Below are 27058 nucleotides of genomic sequence, written 5' to 3'. Positions count from 1 at the left end.
ACCTTATATGTGAACAGTGTAATTAACACATAAATCAGTAATTTCAAAACTCTAGGAAGGGGGAGAGAACTACGTAGATTACCGATAGGTAGCGTTTTTATCATCAGGTTATAGAGTTATCTAGAACGATAAAAACCTCTTGTATCTGAGGTATTTATTTTTTCTAAAGGTATCGAATTGTGAGGATCGAAAGAGTGTTTTTTGTTGAATATAATTAGTTGTAAATTAATGTAATAGATTATTGTTAGATTTATCTGTTTCAGAAAAGTGCGTTTTAGGTGTATATATGGAACTTGTTATTTGAGCCTCATCAGGTCAGTAGGCTTAAGTAAAGGATTTGGTTTAACTTTTATGTTGAAAACGTTATAGTTGTTTCAGTTAGGCCTAAATTTCATAATTCGTTCGTAAGTTACTACTGTTAAAGTAAAGTTTTATGTTATTCTACATTATACATTTTTAAATATTCATTATTGACATTTGTTGTATTTAATTATAAGTTCTAATGTGAATTGCATTATTTTCAGTGGTCCGAAACTGTTATGGTTGATTATTCTGTTATTTCTAATACTATTAACTGTATTTGTAATATAAACTATAAGAATAATATAAGTTTGTTTTTTTTTATTTCATGAGAAAATTGAAGTAATTAACACACTGAGTTTTAAAGATTGTATGAATTACCTGTTCTACTTGAAGAGCCTCTAGGTGGCAATGTAACACAGTTTACCATATCGATCTTCATCTAGATGATAACTGTTGATAATTCCATAGAGATCAGAGATAATGATACAACCTGATCTCAAATGTTGGTAGTGTCTTGCATTGACATCAGTGTTAATGCAGTGGGTGAACATTTAATCAGAAACCTTGATCTTCATAGAGTTAGTGCTAAATGAAGATGTACTGTAATAAGTAATAAAATGTACTTGTAAAGGCTATTAATTAAATCTATTAAAGCAGTGTTTAAATGTTTGTGTAATTTTATATTTGAAAGTACTTAAAATAGTGAGTGTTGTTTATTCAGATGTCATTAGTCCAATAACATGGTAGTATTATTGTAAGAGTGGTAAGAAACTGATTGTGTGTTATCTTAAACAAATATGTTAAAATATGTAAAATAGTTTAACAAGGTGAAGTATTTTAATTTTAAAAAATTACTGAAGTACAATTTTGTGCAGTTACATTGGGAAGTAAAATGGCTTTTCTGTCACTAAGGGATAGAATTCTGCTTTGTTCTGCATATAAAACTGAATTGAGTGCTGAGCTAGTCCTTTTAATCTTAGCTAATACCTTCTTAGTTTCAGATAGCTATGCTTCTATTACAATTTGGTAATCAATTGTTGGACTTGTTAATTGATTATTTTTATGTGAGACATGGATGGATGAAATAACTAAAAATAGTAATAAGAGAAAATATTAATTTCTCTAAATTATTTCTATGATGTTAATATATTTGCTTGAACTTATTTATACATAATCATGTGCCCTTTTATTACATTGAGTTAAAAAAAAACCTATAATCAACATATGTATCCTTTTTTGATGGAGTAGGTAAAGTTTGTAAGGATAATGACCTTATGAATAGGTATTAAAGCTTTCTAAATAACATATGTGAGCTACTATTAAGGTAAACAGGGTGTTTTCTATGTAAAAAAACTGAAGGTCATTGTTTCATTCCAAGGTGCTGGCTATAGTCATGTGTTGTGTTCATAGTTGGTCACTATGTAAGGAATGATGTTAAACTGTTGGAGAGTTTAATATTGTGACAGGTTGAAATTTCTTAGAATGGTTTTGTTGGTAAAGGGAGGGGCTTTGAATAACATAGGCGAGATTTTTAAAATCATTAGACATGGAAACTATATATTTCAGTGTTTTAATAAGATTTGCAGACTGTAGGACTAAAGAGGACAGTGTGAGGATACTACTTTACAGTTTGGAAATTTGATGTGAGGTTTGGACTAAGGCATTACTACTTTTAACAGTGTTTGGTCTGTTGAATTGTGTAGTAATAGGAGTAACAATGAAGGATTCCAAAACATGTGGGATATACAACCGAGATGAAACAGTAGGGTCCATGCTGGTTGAAAATGTTAGGTTTCACAGATCAGTTTGTGTTTTAACTGCATATTTATCCATTTAATATATGTTAAATAACTAGCTAAATATTAACATAATTTCAAGTTACTTCCATCTGATTTAGCTCATATTTCTTTTATCTGCTACAAAGATAACAGTAAATGATAGACACAAAATATGGATTTTCTTCAGATGTGCTAAACTTCAAACTTGGCAAGAATGTAGAGTTGGCTACTATTAGCCTATGTTTGTTAAATTTCTAACAAAATGCCAAATACACTTGAAGTAGTTTCACAACTTAGGCTTTATTAAGTACTAGAAGTAAACTAATAATGTTTTAGACCATATAATCCAAGGTATCAAATTGGAATGACTGGCAGTATGCAGTTGTTTGAATGCAAGAAATTTTGTTTATAATGAATATGCTATGAATTAATTCATGTTGGATTATTTTGTTTCTTTTTTGGATTGGGTATGTGAAAAGTTTATTAAAGATGATTTGGTGTTTAGTTTGGGGAAGGAATGTATGAGAAGGATTAGAAAGGTTGAAATAATGTAAGTATATGTCCAAATGTAGACTTGGGGCCTATTAGAGGGCTGAACATTAATAGTGATAAGCTGGCAAAATTCTACTAACTTTCAAGGAACAGTTGAAAATATTGAGTTGAAGCAGGATTATATGGCTTTTTATAAAAGTGCTGTTTTAGAAAGTTCCACATTTCATGTCTGACAGATGAGGAAATTAGAGCTTTTAGTAATTGATTGACAAGCTTATTAATTATATTTATTAATTAGTTAGTACATGAAAATGTCATATACAGGGCAGTTGTATTGCTTAACATTTTTAAACAATTCAAGACTTTCTGTCAGTTATTTGTTGCAGTAGTACTGTATAAACGTCTCCAGACAATGTATTATTGTTGTACATATTTGAGTGTATTTAGGACAGAGTTATGGACAATGTTCTGTAACTTACTAAGGGAAATGTAATTTGAACAAAAACTGGGTTAAAGTAACTGGTATTTTAAATACTGCCCAGTTAAAATAACATGTATTTATTTTGTAAAATGAAACTTTTGTTATAAATTATGAAATATAAAAACCATTATTATATTAATAAGAATAAGTTATTTAGATGATAATTTATGATTAAGTTAGTTAAATTCTAACTGCTGTGATGTTTCATTTTAACTGTTGAACACTAACTAAATATTCAGTATTGTTTGTGAAACAAGACTCTGTAATAATAGTAATTTGGATTACTAAATGTTTGACCACATTGCTCTTAAGTAAACAGTCAGTTAAAAAATAACAAATAGTCTGATTAGTTTAGTTGTGTTATAATCCACTAACTTCAAAGTTAATCATATTTTAAGTATAAATATTTATATTTAGAAAAATGTGTTTAATGTTTTTAAAAACTTATTACTTACACTTGTACTACATGAATTGTCACTTACTGTAGATACTAACAGTATGAGAATTCTAACTTCCAAACAATGAAAAGTATATTCTGTGACAAGTCTGTTAAATATATATTAAAAAAAAAAAGCATCTCAGAATGGCTGGTATTAACACTTGTATTGATAAGAAGAGAACAATGTTTCAACCTTCCTAGGTCATCTTCTTAACCTGCTATTTTGAAGATTTCTTTAACACTGTAAATGATATTCAAAATGTTGATAAACCTACACTAACTAGAATACTTGAATACGGAACCTTAAATTTCTGCTGTTGTGAGGCTAATACCTGTCATATTGTTTAACTACCAGGGTTCAAATCCTATGTAGGTCACCTCAGTTTTGACTTACACAAGGAATACTTTATTTAAATTAAAATATTTATATGCAACTTTGTTTTTAAACTCAAGATATAATATCTAAAACATAAGTTCCCCGTGGTGGGTCAGCAGCGTTTACTATACTTAGATCCATAGTTCAATTTGACATGGTAGCCACAGAAGAAAGCCAGTATGTCATTGATAAAACAGATGGAAGAGATAAAAAAACTGAAATTGATGAGATTCTTCTAGTAACTTTTTTCTCTTGTTACACCTACAAATGTGTTCCATTGATTTAATAAGAATGTTTAACATGTTTCTTTAACCTGTTGACTGCCAAGTATTTCAGCTGCTACAATACAACTCTAATGCTTCTTCGTTTTATAACCTTTATTCGTGATGCCATTTTGGATCGAAAGTGAAACAATTTGTAAGTAGGTCAAATGCATGAATGGTGCTGACATCTAGCGTTGAAGTTAGGTTTTATTGAGAACGAATTAACTCGTCCATGACACTGTGTTACCGATCGGCTTGGACGAGTTATCTCATCTACGGCACTGAACAGGTTAAAAGTTCTGTACTATTGCAGTGTTATTATGAATCTGTGTTAATATTCTCAGGATTTGTATTTTCTATACAATTAATTTTGATTAGAGAACAATACTTTTTATTTCATTCTTTTATGTATTAATGATTTGTACATACTGTTAATTCTTGTACTTGATACATTAACTTTACACAGCTAATACTCAGTTTTAATTATCTTGAGGCTTGTAAAGTGTTTTCTAAATCAGCGACTTCAGTCTATAATTTTGTTTAGGAAAGGCTCAGTTTCTTTATTTTTGGTTTATTGGTTATGTAATGTGTGGCAAAAGTTTTAAATGTGATGAAACTCGTTTAAGTTGCGTGTTGTACGTTTCTAACTGTAGTGGGTTTTTAGTATTCATGTAGATGTCAGAAGATGGTAACTTTTACCATTTTCACATTTTATAATGCTTGTACTTGGTGAATGACTGCTAGTCTAAGTCTCTTGTTTTTAACAAATGGGCCAGAGTTGTTAAATAAATATGTAACACAAATTTTGTTCCAGGATAGTATGTTATTTATTAATTGCTTATGTTGTAAAAGTACAGAAAATGGCCATTATTCCATTTTTGCTTTTGTGATCTGGATAATGAAATTGAGAAATTAATTTGTTTTCTACATAAAAAATGGACAAATTTGCATATTTTCATTTACACAAGGTCTGAATGAAACAACATATGAATCAAGACTTACATGTATTTATACTAAAGTTATACAAAAATGTTTAAAAGTGAGTAGTTTTTTGAGATTTGCGACTGTAATGTAAATCACTTTCACATATCCAGCTCTCCAATATAGTCTCCCATCATGTTTTTATTATATGCTCTGGGGTCACAAAAGCAAAGTTTGAAGAGAAAAATAGGCATTTCCATTTACTTTAGGCATAAGCAATTAGGAAATAATACTTTCTGCCCAGGAACAAGAAAAAGTGAAAATTTTGTTATATAGCATAATCAGAATTTAATAGTTATTTCATTGGAATTGGATGATTGTACTAAAGTGTGAATCGACAGCAAGATACATCAAATTCATCTTACTTTGTATCTGGTTTATGGATGAGGGTGTGCATGTTATTGTGTAAAGGATTGAAATAAAGGTTTCAGTGGATTAGATTTGGAAGATTTCATTATCCATGTAACTTGTACTGGTTGGCAAAGGTGGTGCATTAGGAAGCTAAAAGACTTTGTTAAAGGTGAAACTGTGAAGTTTGTTTCAATAATGAGGTGTCTTAATGTACATAAGATACTAAATTTAAAAGCTGTTTAATGATTGTAAAGGCTTCTTGGTGTAAAATGTTTTGCAGTGTGTTTTTACTTTTGTTCGTGTGTGTGTGTGTGTGTGTGTGTGTATGAACAAAAGTCAAATGAATGACTTGATACTTGACACTACGTAATATTCTGGCTGTATCTTCAAAGTAACAAGAGGGTTGTTTATTTGCAACTGTTAATTAACTAATTTACTTTCTTTAGTTATGTGAACATAAAATTCTTATTTGACAGAGAAGCCTTTTGTTATGTTAGTTTTAGATAAGGTTCATCTCTTAATGGTTTTAGTAGGTCATGACTTTATAAAGATGTCTCAAACTTATTTTGGCTGTGACACAATAGGAGTGCTGCTGTAGATTTATTTAAAATTATACACCCAAAGTTTTACCCTGTGTAAAGAAAAGTTCTAATTGTAGTTTCATCAGATAATGTTGTGAGAATAAATTGTATTTCAAAATTTGTATACCAAAAAAAAGATTGATGTGCAACTATTTAAATTCTAGAAACAGGTAAGTTAGCTTTAAACTGTGGAGATTCTAATAACATTGTCTTGAGTGTACCATGCTTAAACAGTTCTGACATTTTCCATGAAATATCAGCACTCATGTGTGAGAACATTCCTTTAATCTGTTAACTGTATGCATACCTGTGTCATAGCCCCTCTGTGTAGATTCCTGTACATGGTGAGGGGACTTCCCAAGGAAGGTTCTGTTCTTTCAGTTCACCTCCTCTGGGATCTAAACATGCAGTATCATGTTTGACATGCATGGCAATCTGTGAAGGGGAGGAGAGGATCCTGGTGGTTTAGGGGTCCAACCCTAACACACCACTTTGGCCTTGAATTCCTGTAGACGGGCGACCTTGGAGTGGCCCCTCTTTGGGTAAATCAACTGTTTCAATCGGGCTAGGGTCAACCAAGTACCAGTGTCGAATGTTCTCAACAGGTGTTGTGGACATTATATCTGATGCTGGTGTTCAGGTATAGTGCTTACGAAACTCTGGTGTTCCTGCAGTGTCCTTGTTTGACATTGTAGTGAGTCCCCTTATAGAGCTCCATGGTTGGTGAAGCTGGTGGGCACCAAAATTTCTCTCTTTTTATTATGGATACTCCAATTAAAAGTCTTAATAAAATAGTGAAAAAACAGTCTAAAGGTAAACGACCATGTCTTGAAGATTTTGAGCAGCAATCCTCACCATCTGTACCACCTGTTGTACTTCATTTTCTTATATTGTATTTACTTTCAGGCAAATGTCTCCCTTTTTCATTCAGAAGGGAGTAGAGGGATTTGCTGGTTCTCCAAAGTTAGTAAAGAAGCTTAGATCTGGTGACATATTGATGGAAACATCCACATCTCAACACAGTGAACTCCTCTTGCATTCAAAGGCAATTGGGGATATACCTATTGAGGTTACACCTCATGCTACTTTGAATTCATCACGAGAAGTTATTGTTGAGAGAGATTTGAAGAACATCCCAGAGTGTGAGATTCATGCTGGTTTCTCGACTCAAGGAGTTTCTGCAGTGAGGCATATATGTCCACTTGCAAAGATGGAATTATGGTGCTGACCAGTGTCCTCATCCTTACATTTACATCACTGCGTCCATCTGCCACCATCAAGGCAGGTTATCTTAATTGCAGATTACGGCCATACATTTCAAACCCTCTCCAATATTTCCAGTGTCAATGGTTCGGTCACTCAAGGACTTCATGTTGTGGTTCCTTGACGTGTGCTCATTGCAATGGCAAGGACCATGATGCCTACAAGTATGAAATCGACCCTCATTTCATCAATTGCAATGGCTTTCACCTGTCTTACTTTTGTTCTTGTCCTAAATGTTTCGAAACAAAGAGGGGCAGCATTTGAAAACTATTCATAACATTACCTATCCTGAGGCTCGAAAATTGCTGTCCACCACCTCATCTTGGACGTATGCTGCTGCACTTCATTCCACAACTACAGTGGGAGTGCAGGCAGATCTCTCTGTGCCTCCTAAAGAATTGTTCTCCAAACAAATAAGTCTTTTGACCTCCATGGTTAAAGTTGATGAATCAACTTGAACACCCATCTCTGTCCCTTATATACATTCTACCAAACCCCAAGATCCACATCCTTTGGTTCCAGGTACAGGCATTTCCTCTGAACCATCTTCTCCCATTCCAAGATGCAAAACAATCATTCGTTCACATCCTCAGTCTCTGGAATCTCCTTCCAACAGCAAAGACTGGCCCAATTGACCCAGGGCAGGATCCATGGAGGTCAATAGACCTCTTTTGAGTAAGGACAATAAGGGAAAAAGACGTGGTTGCAAACAGAAGGGTTCTCCATCCAATTTGCTTACACATAAATAAAAATGGCCACCCTGATACAATGGAACTGTCGAGGTTTACGTTCTAATTAGGATGACATCAAAACACTGATTGCTTTCTTCCATCCTGTTTGTCTTTCCTTTCAGGAACCATTTCTGAAACCTGCTGATACAGTCACCTTTTGGCAGTTTTCTTTATACAGAAATGACAGGCTGTGTAATGGATGAGTGCATGGAGGGGTGGCACTGTTGGTTGATCAGCATGTGCCCACCCTGTCTTTGCCACTCAACACCCTTGGAGGCTGTAGCCATTCATGTTTCCTTGGGTCATACCATCACTGTTTGTTCTGTCCACTTGTCACCTGGAGAGACATATGATCAATCAAACCTTGATGCTCTCATTGAACAGTTGCCATCTCCCTTTTTCATCCTGGGGAACTTTAATGGGCAACATCCCCTCAGGGAAGTGCTGATATTGATAGGAGGTATCACTTTGTTGAGTGTATACTTTCTTATCACAATCTTTCTCTTTTCAATACTGGTTCTTTTACTTATTTCCCTGCACCTAGTCAGTTGTTTACTGCTATTAATCTCTCAATTTGCTCCCATTCATTATTTTCCCACTTTTCAATAATCCTATAATTTTGAGTGAGACTGGCCGTGGTTGATACCACCTGACCTGCGTGCCCTGGTGGAAACTGGATTAGGCAAACTGGCCCTCTTTCACTGCTCTCGCAGATCTTGATCATGCCATTGTCTGTAAGCCATCAATAGACAACTGTGTGGCAGCAGTAACTGACTGTATTATACAAGCAACTGTTCAATGTATTCTTAAAACCTCGACAAGTTTTTCACTACATCCTTGTCCATGGTGGAATCCTGCCTGCCACATGACACGGAAGGCTCAAAATCAGGCTTGGGATACTTTCTGCAGATTTCTCACACTCTCGAACCACATCACTTTCTAGTAGGCCTGTGCCCATGCTTGGTGGGTAAGACGTGAAAGCCAGAAGGAATCTCGGATTAAGTTCACAACCAGCATATCTTCTACCACCAGTTCCAAAGTTATGGGACAAGTTTCGAAATGTCAGTGGGCAATATAATTCTGTCCCCCTCTCAGTCTTGCTCTTTGACGGCCAGGAAGTAGTTGATACCCAGAGCATTTCCAATACTTTAGGTGAAAGCTTTTGCTGGGTATCTAGCACTTCTGCTTCTTCTTCCATCTTCTTAGCCATCAAGACTCTGACAGAGCAGTCACCTGTTCCTGGTGGAACTCAAACTGGCCCTTCATCAGATGTACCTGATGATGTACACTACGACATGCTGTGCCATCTATCTCCTCCTCCTTTCTATTCTTCTGATTTGTTTCTAACTGGATCTGGTAGGATAATGTTTTTCCTGATGCCTGGTGCCAGGCTGTTGTAATACCTTTTTCCAAGTCTGGGAAGGATCTTAAGATTCCTTCAAACTATAGACCAATTGCTTTGAGCTGTCTCTGTAAGACCTTAGAGAGGATGGTTAATGCTCATCTTGTTTAGTTCCTCGAATCAAACAACCTCCTCTCACCCACCCAGCATGGGTTCCGATGACAGTACTCCACCATGGACCACCTGATTGTACTTGAAACGTCAGAGAAGCCTTTCTGAAATGACAACATCTTGTGTCAATATTATTAGACATTGAGAAGGCTTATGAGATAACATGGAGGAATGTCATTTTGCGAGACCCATATATATGGTTTGTGTGGCATTTGCCCATTTTTATTAATTTTTAGTGGACGGAGGGTTCCAAATTCATGTGGGTTCGACACTTTCCCGTTCTTTTGTACAGGAACTTGGAGTTCTTCAGAGCTGTGTTATGAGTGTCATCTTTTTCAGTATAAAAATTAATGCCTTCACTGAACAACTCCATCTTCCTGTTGCAAACGGGCTCTGTCAACAATTTTCACATCTTTTGTCAGTCATCAAATATGAGGTATAATTAAGTGGCAGATACAGACTGCCCTCAGTCATTTACTGAAGTGGACCACCGCAAACGGCTTTAACTTCTCTCTCTCTAAAACCATTTGCATGCACTTTTGCTGCCAGTAGGGTATTCACCCTGATCCTGAACTTCATATTGGTGAAGTTGTGCTGCCTGTGGTCTCTGAGACCAAGTTCTTGGGGCTTATCTTTGACCATAAGCTGACCTTTATACCACACATCAAGCAGCTATTGTAAAATGTACAAGAGCGTTAAACATTCTTCGTTTCAGATCTTCCACTACTTGGAGTGGATCGATGTTCTATGCTAAAGATATTGTGCTCATATTTGATCGAAACTCGACTATGGATCACTGGTCTATCTCTGCCAGACCATTGGCCTTAAATCCTCTCTACAGTTTCTGTGTTCACTGCTGAACTGTATGCCATTTATTTTGCCCTGGATCACATAGAAGCTAAGCAATACTCAATCTGCACTATTTATACTGACTCTCTTAGTTCTCTACTGACCCTGGAATAGCTTCACATCCTGTTTTTGCCAATATTCAAAACCGACTGACCCATTTCTCTTTAGCATCTACTTCTATCCAGTTTTTCTGGATAGCAGGCCATGTTGGTATTTGTGGGAACAAGCTTGCTGACGCTGCAGCTATGTCTATCTGCTCTAGCACTATCACTGCTGTGCCTGTCCCATACATGGACTATGGTTCTGTATACAAGGGTTGGCTCCGTTCCAGCTGGCAGTCAACTTGGCGTGCTAATGCGAAAACAAGCTTTTCCAAATAAAACCCTATATTGTACTTTGGCCATCTTGCTTCTGTAAGGATTGGAAAGAGGAAGTTCTAACTAGACTATGCATTGGCCACAGTTTAACTCATCGTTTTCTTTTATCTAGAACTGATGCACCAGTGTGTAGTTTGTGTAACACTCAGATCACACTAAGCCACATCTTATTTGCTTGTCATTAATATAACTCTCAATGATGGTACCATTTTAAGCATGTTCTGTCCCAAGGTTTGTCCATCATGTTAGACAGTGTTATTGGTGATGGTGACATTGTCCACCTTGATAATGTTTTTAGTTTTTTAAAGGCCACTAATCATTTAATGCCATTTAAATTTTTTAATTTATACATTACAACTTTTTAATGTGGCTCCCTATAAAAATCAGTTTATTTAGTTTGATTTGAAATTAGAAACTGGCTGTAACATTAACTTGAAACCAAAACTGGAAAGGCCAACTTCAGGTGACTAACGCTGCTGTTTGAACTATCTATTTGAACTACACGTTAGTCATCCTGGCAAGTTATTATAATTTTGCTACATGTCTTTTAAAACCTTTTCATTACTTTCCTTTTTGAAAATTGTCATAACGTCAAATAACTCGGAACCAGGACTGGAAAGGCCAACTTCATTTGACTGACAGTGGTTTTTGTACTTACCTATTAGTCTTCCTGGCAAGTTATGACTATACACTACAGAAAGTCCTTTACAACTTGAATTACAGTAGTTTTCTCTTGATGTTGTAGACTAAATGGAAACATTGGTTTTAAGCTATTTGTTTTTTTTAAAACTTTGTTTTGTTTTACCTTCATTTCCTTTTATGAATTTTACTAAATTTATTTTTTACCGGATGTTTGGCGCAGATAACGAAGCTGCTTTGTGCCATAAAACACTAAATCAACCAACCAACTAAGATGTGTCATAGCTAAACAAAATAATTAAGGTAATGTTAGCCCTTATTTTTTCTGCATGAAGTATTCTTGTCTTAAATTTATTTATTATATTTGTGCTATATATAGCTTTAGAAATATGAAGTCTTTAGAATATGGAAATGTTTCCTCTAACATTTGTAACTAACTTAGTGGTTTTGACATCTTTCACCATTGTGTACTTCAATAACAATTTATTTTAAGACCTACAGTATGGCGACATTCTATTTGACAGAATTAATATTCATATTTTCTTTCAGAAGGAACAAGTGTGATGGCTTAAGAAGAAAAAAAAAGTCTGTGCTGATACAAAACTTTCCACATCATAAAAAGGCCACAAGTGTTTGTATGATTATTTAGCTAACACCAAACTCTTCGCTTAGAAGAAAACGGACAATTCTCTTTTCTAATGGCACTAGCAGGTATGGAGCATTATTAACAGTCTAATGTTTAAGATACTACTGATCCACTTCTGTCTGTTTTGTCTTAGCTAATTTGTTTGAAAACAAAACATTGTGTACATTTAGTTTTGAAACCAATTGGCCATTAGTTTGTAATTTAAAATATTGTATTCCAGACCACAATACAGTGTATGGTTCCATATGTATAGTACAGATATCTTACAGAAGTGTATTGTACTTATTGTTTGTCTTAAAATGTTGATCTTTTATCTATAAATATATCTTTATGTAGTGATAGTTTAAAATAATTAGTTTAAATGTTTTGCTGAATTGAAAGATGAAACTTATGAAATTTAAAAACACCGTATAGACATGATTGAAACTTGAATTTGTTCATTGTATTAAAAAGTTTTATTTGGGACTTACCAGAATGTGAGAGAAATTATAATGGTAATCAGTGCAAAGAGCAGGAAAGAATTATACCAGAAAAGGTTATTCTAAAAAGTTATTTAATTATGTGGGGACAATATAAATGTCACTGTAAAGATATTTACACTTATAAAAAATAACTTTGTACATTAATTCATTGATATTTTTTATTAAGTATTAGTTATCTTATGTTTTAGGTTAATTTAATTTAAACAACTTTAAAATGTTTAATTTTTCTAGGAAGAAGGAAAGGTCCACCATTGGTTATTAAGCAGGCTGACCACAGCTCTCCTCGTATGTAAGTAAAGTATTTGTATTTTTTACCCAGAATGTGCAGAGTGCAAAACTTGGCTTGTGTGACAAGTTACTTGTTTAAATTAGTGTAACATGAGCCGAAGTGCCCATCTGATTTAAAAAAAAAAAAAAGTAAAAAAAAGTAATGTTTACCTTTCTGTCAGATGAACATTCTAAAATTAACTGATCTGAAACAAGGTTGCTGTAATATTTTAGTTATGGCTTTGTACACCTTTACTTTTTTAACAGCTATTGGGTAAATTATGAAACTGGTTTATATTGTGTGGTAAACTTAAATGACTTGTTATCCTAACTGCAATATTGGATATTTATGAGTAAAGTTTACTATTGCTGTTCTTTAAGTTTATTGTATTCTTTACTTGAATAAAGTTTGTAGAGGGTGCTGTATATTTCTAAAGAACAATCACACAAAGTTGAGTAAAACCTCTGAAAGTCATGTACTCTTGATTAATAAACTTGCACATTTAAAACGTTATCTGTGTTACGTCTCTGGGACAGGTCTCATATATATTTAAAAACAAACCCCAGTAAATTTGCAGTAGATAGAAATTTATGGTTACATTAGGAAGTATATGTCAACATATTTTACTGTATTATTAAAACATGTTAGGATAATGAAATGCTTCTTGATTCTAAGACAATTTATTTAAAAGTATGGTCAAAAGAATGTGTTGGTGATGTGACAAGTGGTATAGTATCACTGGGCTTCTGAACCTGTGTATGTTTGAACATGGTAATGGTCTTAGATTTATTCAGTTTTATCAGTGACTTTTAGGGTTGAATAATAAACATAGCTTTCATGATGATGGTGCTTCTCTGGATTGGTTTACATCCTAGACATTTCTGTGTATGTATATATGTGTGTGTGTGTGTGTGTGTATATATATATATACACACAGTATTGTAGGCTGTTCTTTATGAAATTTCATACTTTGATTGTACACCATTTAATAATCTTACTAAATAAATTTTCTTTTTAAAGAAAGGGCTTTGACTTATCTTCTAACTACCAGTCTACAATATCAGCAGTGCATTGTAGAATAAGGGAAATCTTATTATATCATTCTTGTAAATTACAATTAACCCTTAGTGTTATCTCTGAATTGTGTGCTATTATATTAGCAGTATGTTACATTTTGTTGGATTATTTTTCATAAATCAACCAGTAAATTTCTTGTTACAATGTGTTATTACAGCACGCCACCTAGGAACTTGGATAAGAGAACAACAATTACTATTGATGATAAAGTTTTCGAGGTAGAAGCGGATGACTTGGAAACTTTGTGCACGTTGGGAAGAGGTGCATATGGTGTCGTTGAGAAAATGCGCCATAGGCCTAGTGGAACTATTATGGCTGTAAAGGTGTGGTATAGTTTTGAAGAGTATTACTTTTATGACTAACATTCAGTTTTATTGGGAATATTTAACTTTAGAAATAATCCAATAACTGTTTGTTTATTGTATTTCTCTTACCGCAGAGAATTACTGCTACTTTCAACAGTCTTGAAGAGAAGAGGCTGTTAATGGACTTGGACATCTCCATGAGAAGCAGTGACTGTCAGTTCACTGTCCAGTTCTATGGAGCCTTATTCAGAGAGGTACAAGATTGTTATTAATGGTATAAGTTATGCTAAACGTTGTCATTTCGAGGTGTATCTGTGCTTTATTTTTAGTTTGTATACTTAATTTAAAATTATTTGGCTTATGTATTTTGTTGTAAGGGCATGTATCTAGATTCAGAAGTTTTACCAGTGGTTTGTTACGGAGTTAACTGTCTTATCTGTAATTTAATCTGTTACTAACATTGTCTTGTTTAAGTACTTGATGTTTCAGTACTGTTTTAAATACTTAAGTTTGATCAGCTAAAAAGCAGCTAGCAAGAGAAATAAAGTTAATGTTTTGTTGAATCTTTGCATGTGATGTTTTTTAATAAAGGAAATGAAGACAACATATGACATTCAAAACTCATCTTCATTTATTGAATCATTGATTAATTATTCAAAAATAATTTATTAGCAATCCAGGTTTTTTCTGTATGAAATACTTGTGATGTATTGTGAAAGATTCCCAAATTTTGTGAATGTACATAAATGGTATTGTCGGATGATGTATCATTGTATGGGTATTAAGACTTTTATCGATACGCGGAGAACGTCATTGAGAGATGTAGCAATAGATTATTACGGCTTTATGGCACGGTCCTTATATTGTAATTACATTATTATCATACAGGGTGTTCGGAAAGTCACTGTGCAGTTTTGAAAGCAGTGATAACAGCATTCTTTCAGTCTATTTCATGCCAGCAACTGATAGCGGTATTTAGAAACAAAATAAGAAGGATTCAAGCCTGTATTAATGCCAATGGCAGGGGTCACTTTCAACATTGTTTATAATTGTCATTCATATTTACCTCCTGTATTCTATATTGAAACATGTCTGTTAATAAATATATAAGTGCACAGTGACTTTCCAAACACCCTGTACCTCTTTAGTATTTTAATACATATGCACAGTTAATAGGATTGATTTCTTACTTTATTCATCAGTTTTATGGTTGTATAACAAGTTGAGGACTAGTATCATGTATGTGATATATTTTTAAGCTATTTTGTAACTACTAGATATGAAAGTCATTCAGAACATGTAATTGCAACTCAGTTTTTAAAATGTAACCATTACTGTGACTGTCGACAAAATATAGAACTGGTATGTTAATATCATATAATTTTTTCTCATAAATGCTACAAAATGCTAAATGTTTCTTTTTGTCATTTCTAGAAGACAAAACTGTAAACATGTCTTTGTTTTTGGTTTTTTTTTCCTCACTTTTTTTTGCTATTAACAAATTTTTCTTGTTTTTATTTCAGTTAGCATGACATTTTTATTTTTACCCAGTTACGAATTTGACTAGGTTTACATTTATTTTGAGGTGTTGATCTTTTGACTGTCACAGCTAAAACCCAATAATCTCCATAAACAGAATGAATCAAGCTAGTGATCCGATAGTTTTGTGTGTAAATTTAGTTGCTTTATTCAAAGTAGTGAGATTAACTCCACCCAAAGTTAACAAATTGTACCCAAAACAGTTACTTCTTGCTAGAGAGAGGCTTGGAACTTTTTTTACATAACTTTAACAGTATTCTTTTCATTTCTAATATTTTTTTAAATGTACATTTGAAAGCTAAATAAATATTCTATTGTAATACTTCTATGTCGGGATGTGAATAGCTGAGACTTAGCTTGAGTTGTACATTAAGTTTGTTGTATTCAATGAACAAACAAATACAGGACCTTCCAACTGAAAACAAACTTTAAGTTATCTTTACCAAAAATATTGATAAGTTTTACTACTGTGTGTAATAGAGGTAATAGTAAGATAAATATTTATTAATTTGATTCAAGACTTACAATGGGAATGTGACTCGTCAAAATAAATATATCGATTGATGTAAAGTTAAACTAGATAGGAAATTAAACTCTCATTGCTACAAAAAGCCTCCCCTGCTGACTTGGGAGTGAGCAACATAGAGATAGATCATTGTGTAGGTTTATATTTAACAGTAAACAAGTCACTGTGAGAATGGAATACTGGTAAGAGACCTGACTGATGCCCTAATTGTTAATTAACTGACTTTAAATGTCACTATACAGTTAGGAAGAAGGTGTATGGTGTTATGTATGCAGGTACAAACATCACATTACTCTTAATGTTCATACTTAACCAACTTTATTATTCTGTTCTGTAGATTTTTCTAGTTGTCAGTCTTCAACTGCTTTATTTAAATCCTTCATAAAACCAGTTGAGGTTTTCTTTTTTTCTTTTTCATAACATCCTAATTTGCTTGTCTTTCCCTATTTCTGGTTCTCTGCTTGAGGCCATTTGTAGTTTACTTTTGTTATTATCCATTTTTACTTATTTCTGTGCATATCGTATCGTACTATACAGGAATTGTGTGACTGTGTTTGGTACCAGTAAAATTTAGTTTGTGTATCTCTTGTTAAAAACAAATTTCCTACTAAGTTCCAAGTTTCTTCTCCCATAGATAATGAATTTTGTAGTTAAAAGGATGTATTTGTAATTCTTTGGTGTAGAATGCTATTTTTAGTATAGTGAATGTCTTTGTTTTGGGTCATATGTATGTAACTTTGGTAGAAAAATGTACATAAATGCTTCTATTTCAGTGTGAGAACTAGCTCGCAGAAGACAGATTCAGTTGCTTTCTTGTATATCTTTGTGATGGTAACACTTACAAGTCTGTGACTCTATTTCCACTTAACATATCAATTGTAACAATAAATTTAATTGGTGAACTTAATATTTTGAAATGACATGTGACCAAACATGACTTAATATTTTTACTTTTGTTTTTATAGTTAAATAATTTACAATGTTTGTTACAGGGAGATGTCTGGATTTGTATGGAAGTAATGGACACCTCCTTGGACAAGTTCTATCCAAAGGTTTACAAGGCAAATAAAACAATCCCAGAAAACATTCTTGGTCAAATAGCTTTTGCTGTGAGTTTTTCTTCAACAGATATATTCCTGTTTGTTTGATCCTGTGATTTATAATGCGACACTGATGTGATTTATTAAAACTGAACACAGTAGTTTGTGAATTACTTTCATCAAGTTGTCATTTCTTTTAATTTTCATTATACTTGTTAGTTAATTAGTTTTTTAACCACTGAAGGTACCTAAAAGAAAATTGTACAAATTAACACCTAATGAAGTTTAAAGGCATGTTAAATTTGCCATGCAATAAATGCAGTATTTACTTACATTTTATCTTAGTTGTGTAGTATTTTTCAGTTTCTTGTTTCCAAATAAAGAAATGTAGAAAATCTTAAGTGTAGTTTTGGAAGTAATTTTGTTGTATAGACTAATAGGCAGTTTGAAGGTTTTTACATATATATATATTTTTCTCTACAAGTGGGTTTTCTCATCATCACTGATTTTTAAATCACAATTTGATATTTTAGGGTTGCCTAAGATTAGCCACATAGTGCATGTTCCCTTGACAAGAGTGACTAAATTTTTTTTATCTGTTTGAAAGTAATTTATAAGAATATTATCAGCTTATTGGCTGGCTACTTGTTTCTTGGATTATAAGTGGTGAGGTGAATGGGAATGTGTCAGGATTATCTGTATTGTAAAATGCTCCAGTTTTAAAGACTGATTTTGACACTTATAAATATTTATTTGATAGTGAAATGTTACAGTAGGAAGAATCCTGGATGAAGTTCTTTGTTAATGTTGTCCAAGAAAGGATATTTGTGTACTAAAGTTTGTAAAGGGTTTAAAAATAAAAATTACATTTTACAAAAATAATCGTTTGGTTTCTCTGAAAGAAATTCTTTTATCACAGATGTCTCATGGTGCTGCTAATAAAAATAATGAACAAGTGTTTGAAGTTTTTGAAGGCTTGCATCAAAATTTCATAAGCTTTCAACCACATATTAAGCAGTATGTTTCTATGAGAAAGATTACAGTAATCATATTTCACCACAAATCATTGGTTTGCTTTTGCAGATCCAGTGGAATTTTGTTTATAATGGTCTGTTTAAGTACTAGTACCTCTTGAGGGCATAAGGTGTGTTTTCTGGAAGTTCACCTTTTCTTCATTGAGATTCAACACTGTTTGATTACAGGTGGTGAATGCTCTTCATTATTTACAAACAAAGTTGAAAGTGATACATCGTGATGTGAAACCTTCCAACATATTGGTCAACAGAAGAGGACAAGTTAAGATGTGTGATTTTGGAATATCAGGACAGCTGGTTGACTCGGTGGCTAAAACTATTGAAGCTGGCTGCAAGCCTTACATGGCTGTAAGTAGATTGACTAAAAATTAGTCTTAAGAGACACATTAGTTCATGTGAGTGTTAATAAGAGGACAGTTTTTCAAATGCCAACCATTCTTATTTCTAACTCTGGATTATACCATTAACCACCATACCCTTTTAAATTCCAATTTTTTTATTTGTGTTTGTGGAGGGTGTAATACAATAGTTATGTAGATATTAATAAAAACCCTATAACTGCAGTGCTTTTTTAAACAGGGACCTTTCTTCAGGGGCAAACTGGGTATGAATAGTTATATGGATGATGTTGACTAGCTGCCTTCAAAAGTATAATCAATTGGTGAGAGCCAAAATACCATGAAAAATCTGGGACATGAAGACTAGAAAGGAAGAAATATTAGACAGGTTTAATAGCTAAACAGTTACCTTCAAAGTAAACTAAAGGGGAATAAGTTATCAACCACAACAGTACAGTTGGCATCTTGATATGAAATCACTGGAAGTCTTGGGTGGTGAAGATGTGTAAGTTTGAATATACGGCTGATAGGATGTGAATTCACTTGTTTTTTTGTAAAAACATTGTTTTGTATTTGTGACAGGAAAGCAGCTATAGAAACCTGTCTCCTATTTCTGATAGATTGTGTGTTTTTTAAATAAAATATAAAAACTAGTATGTAGCCAGTTTGGTTCTTTGAAATTTGGGAGAAAATTAAAGTAATAACACTAGAATCAGGTATAGTTTGTTACCTTTACCACCCAAGCACTGTGAGAAATTCATGATTATAAATTAGTTTATTTGTCAAGACTGGGTTATTTTAGTTTTGTTTCAGTGCTTAAAGTACATTCTTCAAACTCTTATATTTAAAATTAAAAGTTTGGGAATGTTTAAATCACCTAAATTTGAGTTTAAATGTTTATTGCTTTAGGTCATCCATGATTTGCATGGACCATACGAGCCACAGTGATGTATAAAGAATACAGAACGTTGGACACATTCATTTCCTCATCTGACACCACTTTTGTTATTAATACTTTGACCATTTTAAATATTTCAAACTTAATGTTTGGGTATTTGATAGAATATAAATCATCTAAGAACAGAGAGCAGTTTTAACAGGACTCAATTTCTTTTTAGTGTAAAATTATTTTTGTAGTTGCTATTCAAATTCATGTTTTTGTTATGACAGCCGGAAAGAATAAATCCAGAGAGTAAAGACTGTGGATATGATATTCGTTCGGACATTTGGAGCTTTGGAATAACAATGGTTAGTTCGAATCACATTTATAAAAACTCTTTAACAGAAAGTTGTTGCAGAAGAAACTAATAGGTTTTAAGTGTTTGAATTAGTATTGAATGTGGATTAAGTTGTGTAAGTAAAATATTGTTAAAACATTGTCTGTTATTGAGAGCAAGTACAGAAAGATGAAAACTAGAAGCTGAACACATTATTTAAAACCTTCAAAGGACATTCAGTTTAGAGGTCTACATATACTCTGAAACTAAGGGAACTTGTATAATACAGCACATATTATTTTTGTCAGAAGCCAAAAAAAACACCTATAATATAATGTGATAAGTATATTGTAAAGTTTGGCTTGATGTGTTGCAACTTGTTTCATTGTGCACTTTTATATAGCATCTACAATAAATTGGTATTTAATTTAGTGAAATTATTTACACCCTACTGTTAATCATCTGAAAGCTTGAGTCTTACTATAGAAAGTATTTTTTAAAATACACCAACTTTTGTGACGAATGTGACTTTATGTATGGATAATTGTTGATGCACATAAGGAACGTTTGTATAAAAACGCAGCTGCCCTAATCAAGGTGATTGAAACACAGCATCTGAGTAAGGTTACTTTTTTCTAGCAGTTATTACTTGATGTCTATCATGTTTTTCTATAGATTGAGTTGGCCACAGGAAACTTTCCTTATCCCACCTGGGGCACACCATTTGAACAGTTGAAACAGGTGGTGAAAGATGACCCCCCTCGGCTTCCTTCTGATCAGTTTACCCAAGGATTTGAAGATTTCATTATTCAATGGTAAAATCAATTTTTCATTTTAACATGTATAGAATTTTTGTACATATAATTTGATTATCACGTCAACTTTCAGAATGTATTTTACTACTTTTAAGGATATTTTTTACACATGTTCATCTGATTACCACAAATCATATTTATGCATGTTGTACTATGATAATGAATAAAGCTACATGCACATTTTGAACACGTGAACTGAATCCAACCAGGTAAAATAGTGCTTGGACAGATCTTAACTGTACTAATCCTTTATTGTTTTTACAAACATGTATTACATGCAGTAAAACACAAATGTAAAGGTATTTTTTATTAACTGTGTTATTACATTAATTTCATGTAAAATATTTTTGTCATGGTGGGCTCCTGTATTTTAAAACCTTGTAACCATGATGGTATACATCTATAACTGTGAACATGCCTCTTGTGTCTTCATAAAACTTGCCATTCTTTTAGTGATTTTTAAGTCCTTTTTGTAAATCAAAAATTCAGTCTGAGTAAACATTCTCAGTTTAAAAATAAATCTTCATTCTGCTGTGCGAGTGCAGCAAGTTTCATATTACAACAAAGAATACTTTTCATTTATAAACTTTCAAATTTTATTTGCATATTCCTTAAAATCTGTTATTAATAAATATCTAGTGTTTTTCCTTCTTCCAGAAAAGCTTCACCCAACTATACAAGTTTGACTTGACTGATCTTGTAACCACAAAAAAAAAAAGAATCTAAATTGCCCTTTTGTCTGACTGACTTCATATTGTAATGTGAAACTTGATTTGTTCATTCTGAATCTGAACAGTGTATGTTTGTTTATATTAAATTTTATTGCCCTTTAAAACATAACTAATATTCCTGCTGTAACCTTACTTGGTTAAGGTGCGGCTTGTGATTGCCCTGTTGAATTATGTAACACACAGACAACTCTGAAATGTAACTAATATTCCTGCAATAAAAATTACTTTGGTTAAGGTGCAGCTTGTAATTACCCTGTTGAGTTACGTAATAGACAACTTGTGAGAGTCTTGTGAAAATGTTATTTTTATTCTTTATTTTACCTTATTTAACTACAAAGGTAACTAGAAAAGTTTTTAAACTTCAGATACTGTTATTATAATAATAATAATAAACACATGTAGAAGAGAAAGTACTTTCCTAGGTCTTTTTGCTATTGACTGTTGAGGACATGTAACTAAGTTTTTTATACTAATGGTGCTACTGCAATAAGTTTTTTAGTTAAGTGATGCTACATAATATATTAACAAGCAACACAAGCATTATGTGATCTGTAACTATCATAATGTTTGTCTGTTTGTCTAACAGTTATTAGATATTTCACTAAATTTGACAATTTTTTATTGTGAGACTCAGTTTTGAGGACGAAACAAATCTAACAGTTTTCTGTACAGAAAACAAGGTAATACATCATTTGATAGATTGAAGCTTTCTCTTTCTACTGGTTACAGGGGTGGGGGTCTCATTTTCTAGTTTATAGCTTTGTAACCTAGTAAGATAGTTTTGTCTGACCAGTACTTATAACGAATAGTTTCTATTGGATTCCAAACTTATTGGAGGGGGTGATAAAGAAGACCTAGACAACACATCACAATTCTCAAACTAAAGATTTTTATTTATTCCTATATAATTAAGAACTTTAATACAAAAAATTTATTAGATTTGATGTTAAGGTTATTTGTATATATTAAAAGTAATTTAATTTTAACTTTTAAAGATTGTGATATGTCCACTTTGACCTACCTGATATGAAAGGGTTGAATTTAGAACTGCTGTTTTTCTGAAAACCTAATTTTTTTTTTTTTTGACTAATGATTTCAAGTTAGTATTATATAATTGTTTTAGTTTAACATTATGACAGCTTTATTTCTTTTTGTACAGCTGAATTTTTTTCTAAACCTAATTAAGACTTAAAGTAGTTTTTTAGTATAATTATCAGAATACACATGTTCTGTTATTAACTCCAGACAGGTGTGAACATTTAGTGTGGATTGCTCATCAGGTCTCACAGTTCATTGTCAAAATGTTTTTGAAATTTGTTTAGCCTAACTTTTAAAGAAAACTTAAATACATTCAGAATTACATTTCTGCACAGCTATGAGGAGTCCCACCTGTAAACAGTACATTTAAACTCTTTTGACCATTTAAAAGTAGATCTTTATTTGTTTGCTAATAATTTGTAATTCATTGAAGGTTTTGTTTGAATTGATTTTCCTTTAAATATTAGTTCAGTGTTTTTGTCACAAACTTAATCATGCGATTTGAAAATTGTATAACTACTGTAGACAAAATGTAAATATGCTTGGATGGAGAAATGGTAAGTTATACATGTCAGTTTAGAAGTGAGTAATATATGGTTAAGTTATGAGATGTCTGGCAGAGAATGGATTTTAGTGGGAGAGTTTAAAGGTACCTGGGTACTTTGAGTGTGCTAGATAATGAAATATTCCTATTAAAGAATGTAAGAGGTGAGTAAAGTTGATTTACTTAGAAGATATGAGCTGACCTTGACTAATAATACCATTATTAAAAAAAAAAGTGTAGTTTGACCTGTTACTATTGACCTATCAGATTGCAGGTCAGCAATAAATTTTACCAATTTTTTTTTTTATTATTATTTTTATTTATTTATAGTCATAGGTGGCAACTGTTATAATAGTCAGAATGGAGTATAAATGTTTCTGAAACTGTACTAATGAGATTACTAACCTTTTTAGTAAGTCCCCACCAAGATTCTTGTAACTTAATGTCCATAGTGAGATAGAAGAAAACCAAGGAATATCAGTGACCCTCCCCATGGTCCAGAAAGTTAGTGTTGTGTTGTTATATTTGTGTATTCTTCCATTACACAATTTTATTTGAGGTTTTCTTATAATAATTTATAAACAGAACTTTTCAGAAAATTGAACTTAAGTTCTAAAGAATACTGTTTCTTATTTTAAGTCTTCAGAAGGACTACAAGAAAAGGCCCAACTATAATGAACTTTTGAAACATCCTTTCGTGGTTACACATTCTCACCTGGATGCTTCTATAGCTGAATACGTGACTGAAATTCTCGATTCTCACCCGGATCCACCAGCAGAAGATAAGTGATCGGTGGAATAGTACCAAGTTTTGTGTAGTCATCTAACAAGCCCAGCATGTCCACCCAGACCCAAGTATTGCTTGTTTCAACTCTAATACAGAGTAACTGGATGAAGCTGTAAACACATACTTATGTATGAAACCTTGTTTTTCTCTTTTCTGGTAAACCACAATTCACGTTAAAATAAATCTTTTAGAGAGAGAAACAGTTTTTGTAAGTATTAATGCACGGTCAGACACTACAGTAAATTATTACACAAAACATTACTGGTAGTACATTAGTAATATTCAGGTGCTTAACCTTTGGCCTGATTTACTTCCTAGTGGTCATTATTTTGGAGTTTAATTAGTTTTATCTGTATATTTGGTATCAATTTTTCCAAATGCTGCCTGCAAAGTTTTGTTTTCTGTTAGATTTTTCTTTTTTAAACAAATATAACCATTTAAGTTTTATTAACCAGACTGTTGAATTTCAGTTTTCACAGATGTGACTGATCGTAGGTGAGAATTACCCTTCAAAAGTACCTCTTAAAGTTTCAAATAATTTGTTTTTGAAACTTGTGCAATTCAAATGCCAGGTTGCCCACATGTTGTGAAGTCCACTTTATTCTAGAATATTCTTTTCTCGTTGTAGTTGTGTGTTTTCACACTTGTGTAGTCTGTAACACTAGGCCAAAATAAACTTGATAAATTACTTTTCTGAACCTTTATCAGTTTCACTAGCTTTACTTAACTATTATTCTGTAATGGGAAGTTAGTTATTTGGTAACTAAAGCTAGTCCTAGGAATCCTGTCTGACAGCTGTGACACCACCTTCTGCACTTCTGTGTTTTCTAATTAAAATTTTTATACTCTATTTCCAGTGGCAAAAATAATTTCCCCAAACACCATGATTCTCCATATTTTCCCTCTGTTTTATGGCAGCAGTAATCATTCCTATTTCTCACGTACTTTCTCTTCCTTATCTGGTAACTTGCAATATCTAACAGTATTTTCTTCCATGGTGTTTCACAAGTCTTGCAAGATGTTCAAGTGCAGACACTACAAGTAGGTCCTGAAGAGATCAACATAAAATAGTGGTTTTATATTTGAAAATAGCTTTTGTTTGCTGTCAGTTTTAGTTGCTGCTGAACTGTTGCATGGGATACACCACTCTTCAGTTTTCTTTCACCTTAACATAAGTTTTTTTAAAATAGAATCACCAAACTGTTTCTTGGAGCCCATGGATCTGTTGTTGAGGGCAGTATTAAATAATGCACATATACCATTTCATCTGGGCAGTATCTAGCTCTAGTTGGTTTATCTGTGTGAGTATATTAACGAGATCTGCAAAATAAACATAGTACTAACATCTTAACTAGTCAGTAATCATTTTGAAGTGTGTTCTTTATCACTATTTCTAATATCCTACAGCAGTCTTTATTTCTTGCACTTGAATGGCTAATACTAGAGTACATTGATGGTAAATTGGGGAACTTTGTTTCTCATATTTATTTGAATCTGTTTTATATATACCCTCTGTCTTGTTTATATCAATCACTAATGGATAAAACCAAACTGAACATTACTTAAATCATTCTTTGTCTTCCCATCCTCTCATCCATAGTACCACCTACTGAAAGCCAACTTGCTTCTTTATTTAAAATTGTAACATAAAAAACAAGAGTTCAAGTCAATCATCAGTAAGGTTTAAGTAACCTTTACCATTCAATAACACACAGGATAACTTTTTAACTTTTTGTATGTACACTTTATTTATAAGACTGATTAGTTCTGCATACAGTTCTGTCACTTCCAACAGCTAATTTTCTCTTTAAGTCATTGGTCATTAAATTGTTTTTTCTTCCAGATATTCTGGCTTTATTAAATCTCTTGGATTGTCTAAGAGAAACAGGTTAAACTATAGTAGTTGTGTATCATATAATAACTGTGCAGTGAGCTTTCAAGTTATTGAGCCTGTTGTCTGATGTGGTATTAACCTTTATTCAACATTTCTCACAAAGGCTTAGTTAACTGACTCTCCAGTGTTGTATTTATTTGTGAAAAACAAACAACAATGAATTAGAAGCTTGATGTTGCACTGTTTTATATAAAGCTGACTTTAAAGAATATTTACATTACAATCCTAGTACCTGCTACTCGTTTTGTTTCAGTCTAACAATAGTCTTGGTTGGAAGTTTTCAGAGTACTTCTATAGAAGACTTACTACCACATAAGGAAATACCCTAATCTTGTCACAACATTTATCAGAAACAATACAGTAAAGTCAACATTACTTGCTATTTGTTTCAGTTGATATAAAGTTTAACCTTTTGGTTTTGCAAAATATTTTAAAAACATAGGAAAGTTTAAAAAATTAGGGGTCTGTGGGCAACCTCAAAATCTGTTGGAAGCTTTTCAGCATGCTTTTGGTTTGGAATAAATTTTTATCTTTAAGTTCAAATATGTTTCAGGAAACTGTAGAACATAAATTAAAAAGAGGTAATTATCTGATTGTAATACTTTCTTTTAACAATGTCAGCTTTTACTTATGCTTCTTTTGATATTGTATTTTAACAGAATTACATTTTAAACAAGGTGTACCTTTTAGTGATAGGAATGAGTGTGGCTTTATCTAATAAGCATTGGCTTGAGTTCACTGTACGTTCTACTAACATACTTTCTCTTTATTAAGTATAAAATGAGATTTTTAATACTGTTCCTATGCATATAATAGAAAGTAATGAACTGTAAAAAGCTACATTAATATTACTAAATATAAGTTCTTGGGCTGTGTATGTGCTTCCAAACTGTTTACACTTGAATCACCTTCAGCTTTTGGTGAAGGTGCTTTTGTCCTTATTTAATCCTTAACAGAGCAAACTGTGATGCAGTACTTGTATCTAGATATTAACTCAAGCGATGGTACCTCTTCAACTGTTAGTGTATGGTGCTTTGAGTGTTTTATTGACTTATGGTCAAATAAGTCATTCTACCTAAATGTTTAAGGCTTGAAAACAAAAACTGGGCCCTAGATGTGTTTAAGTGAACGTGCAAGTTTTGAGATGTTAATACAGGATTGCTGTTGCAGTATAGTGATGCAATCAGATTCTTGATTTATATCTAGAACACCCCTTTAGTTATCAAAATATGAAGTTCCCAAGTTGAATGAAATTTTGTTAATTATAATACTGCTCTGGTAATTTAAGTTCTCAGTTAAAAGAAAATAAATTTTATGGAAAATCATTTTGGTCAATTATATGGACTCTAATCTCCATGTT

General features: G+C 32.6%; 1 protein-coding gene across 4 annotated transcripts; it reads left to right on the top strand.

Annotated features, from left to right (window-relative positions):
• The first annotated feature begins 22 nt into the window (after positions 1 to 22).
• Positions 23 to 27023, top strand: lic (dual specificity mitogen-activated protein kinase kinase lic). Of its 4 annotated transcripts, none has more exons than XM_076470319.1 (10): positions 23 to 150; positions 11967 to 12128; positions 12777 to 12834; positions 14048 to 14213; positions 14330 to 14449; positions 17253 to 17369; positions 18503 to 18682; positions 19843 to 19920; positions 20565 to 20704; positions 23657 to 27023. In XM_076470319.1, the coding sequence occupies exons 2-10, from the start codon at positions 12116 to 12118 to the stop codon at positions 23805 to 23807; spliced, it is 1023 nt and encodes a 340-aa protein (XP_076326434.1). In that variant the 5' UTR covers positions 23 to 150; positions 11967 to 12115; the 3' UTR covers positions 23808 to 27023. The 4 variants fall into 4 exon arrangements, with proteins under 4 accessions (XP_076326434.1, XP_076326433.1, XP_076326432.1 ...); XM_076470318.1 differs by having other exon boundaries at positions 42 to 169; XM_076470317.1 differs by having other exon boundaries at positions 79 to 314.
• Positions 27024 to 27058: the final 35 nt, after the last annotated feature.

Source organism: Tachypleus tridentatus, chromosome 12 (genome assembly GCF_004210375.1).
Source record: "Tachypleus tridentatus isolate NWPU-2018 chromosome 12, ASM421037v1, whole genome shotgun sequence".
NCBI lineage: Eukaryota > Metazoa > Arthropoda > Merostomata > Xiphosura > Limulidae > Tachypleus > Tachypleus tridentatus.
Note: the sequence above shows the minus strand (reverse complement) of the source record. Positions and strands in the feature narration are given on the sequence as shown.

Coding starts and splice junctions, on each gene's coding strand:
- lic (XM_076470319.1), top strand. Junction 18,683..19,842: donor GCTGCAAGCCTTACATGGCT/GTAAGTAGATTG, acceptor TTGTTATGACAG/CCGGAAAGAATAAATCCAGA. Junction 20,705..23,656: donor GAAGATTTCATTATTCAATG/GTAAAATCAATT, acceptor TCTTATTTTAAG/TCTTCAGAAGGACTACAAGA.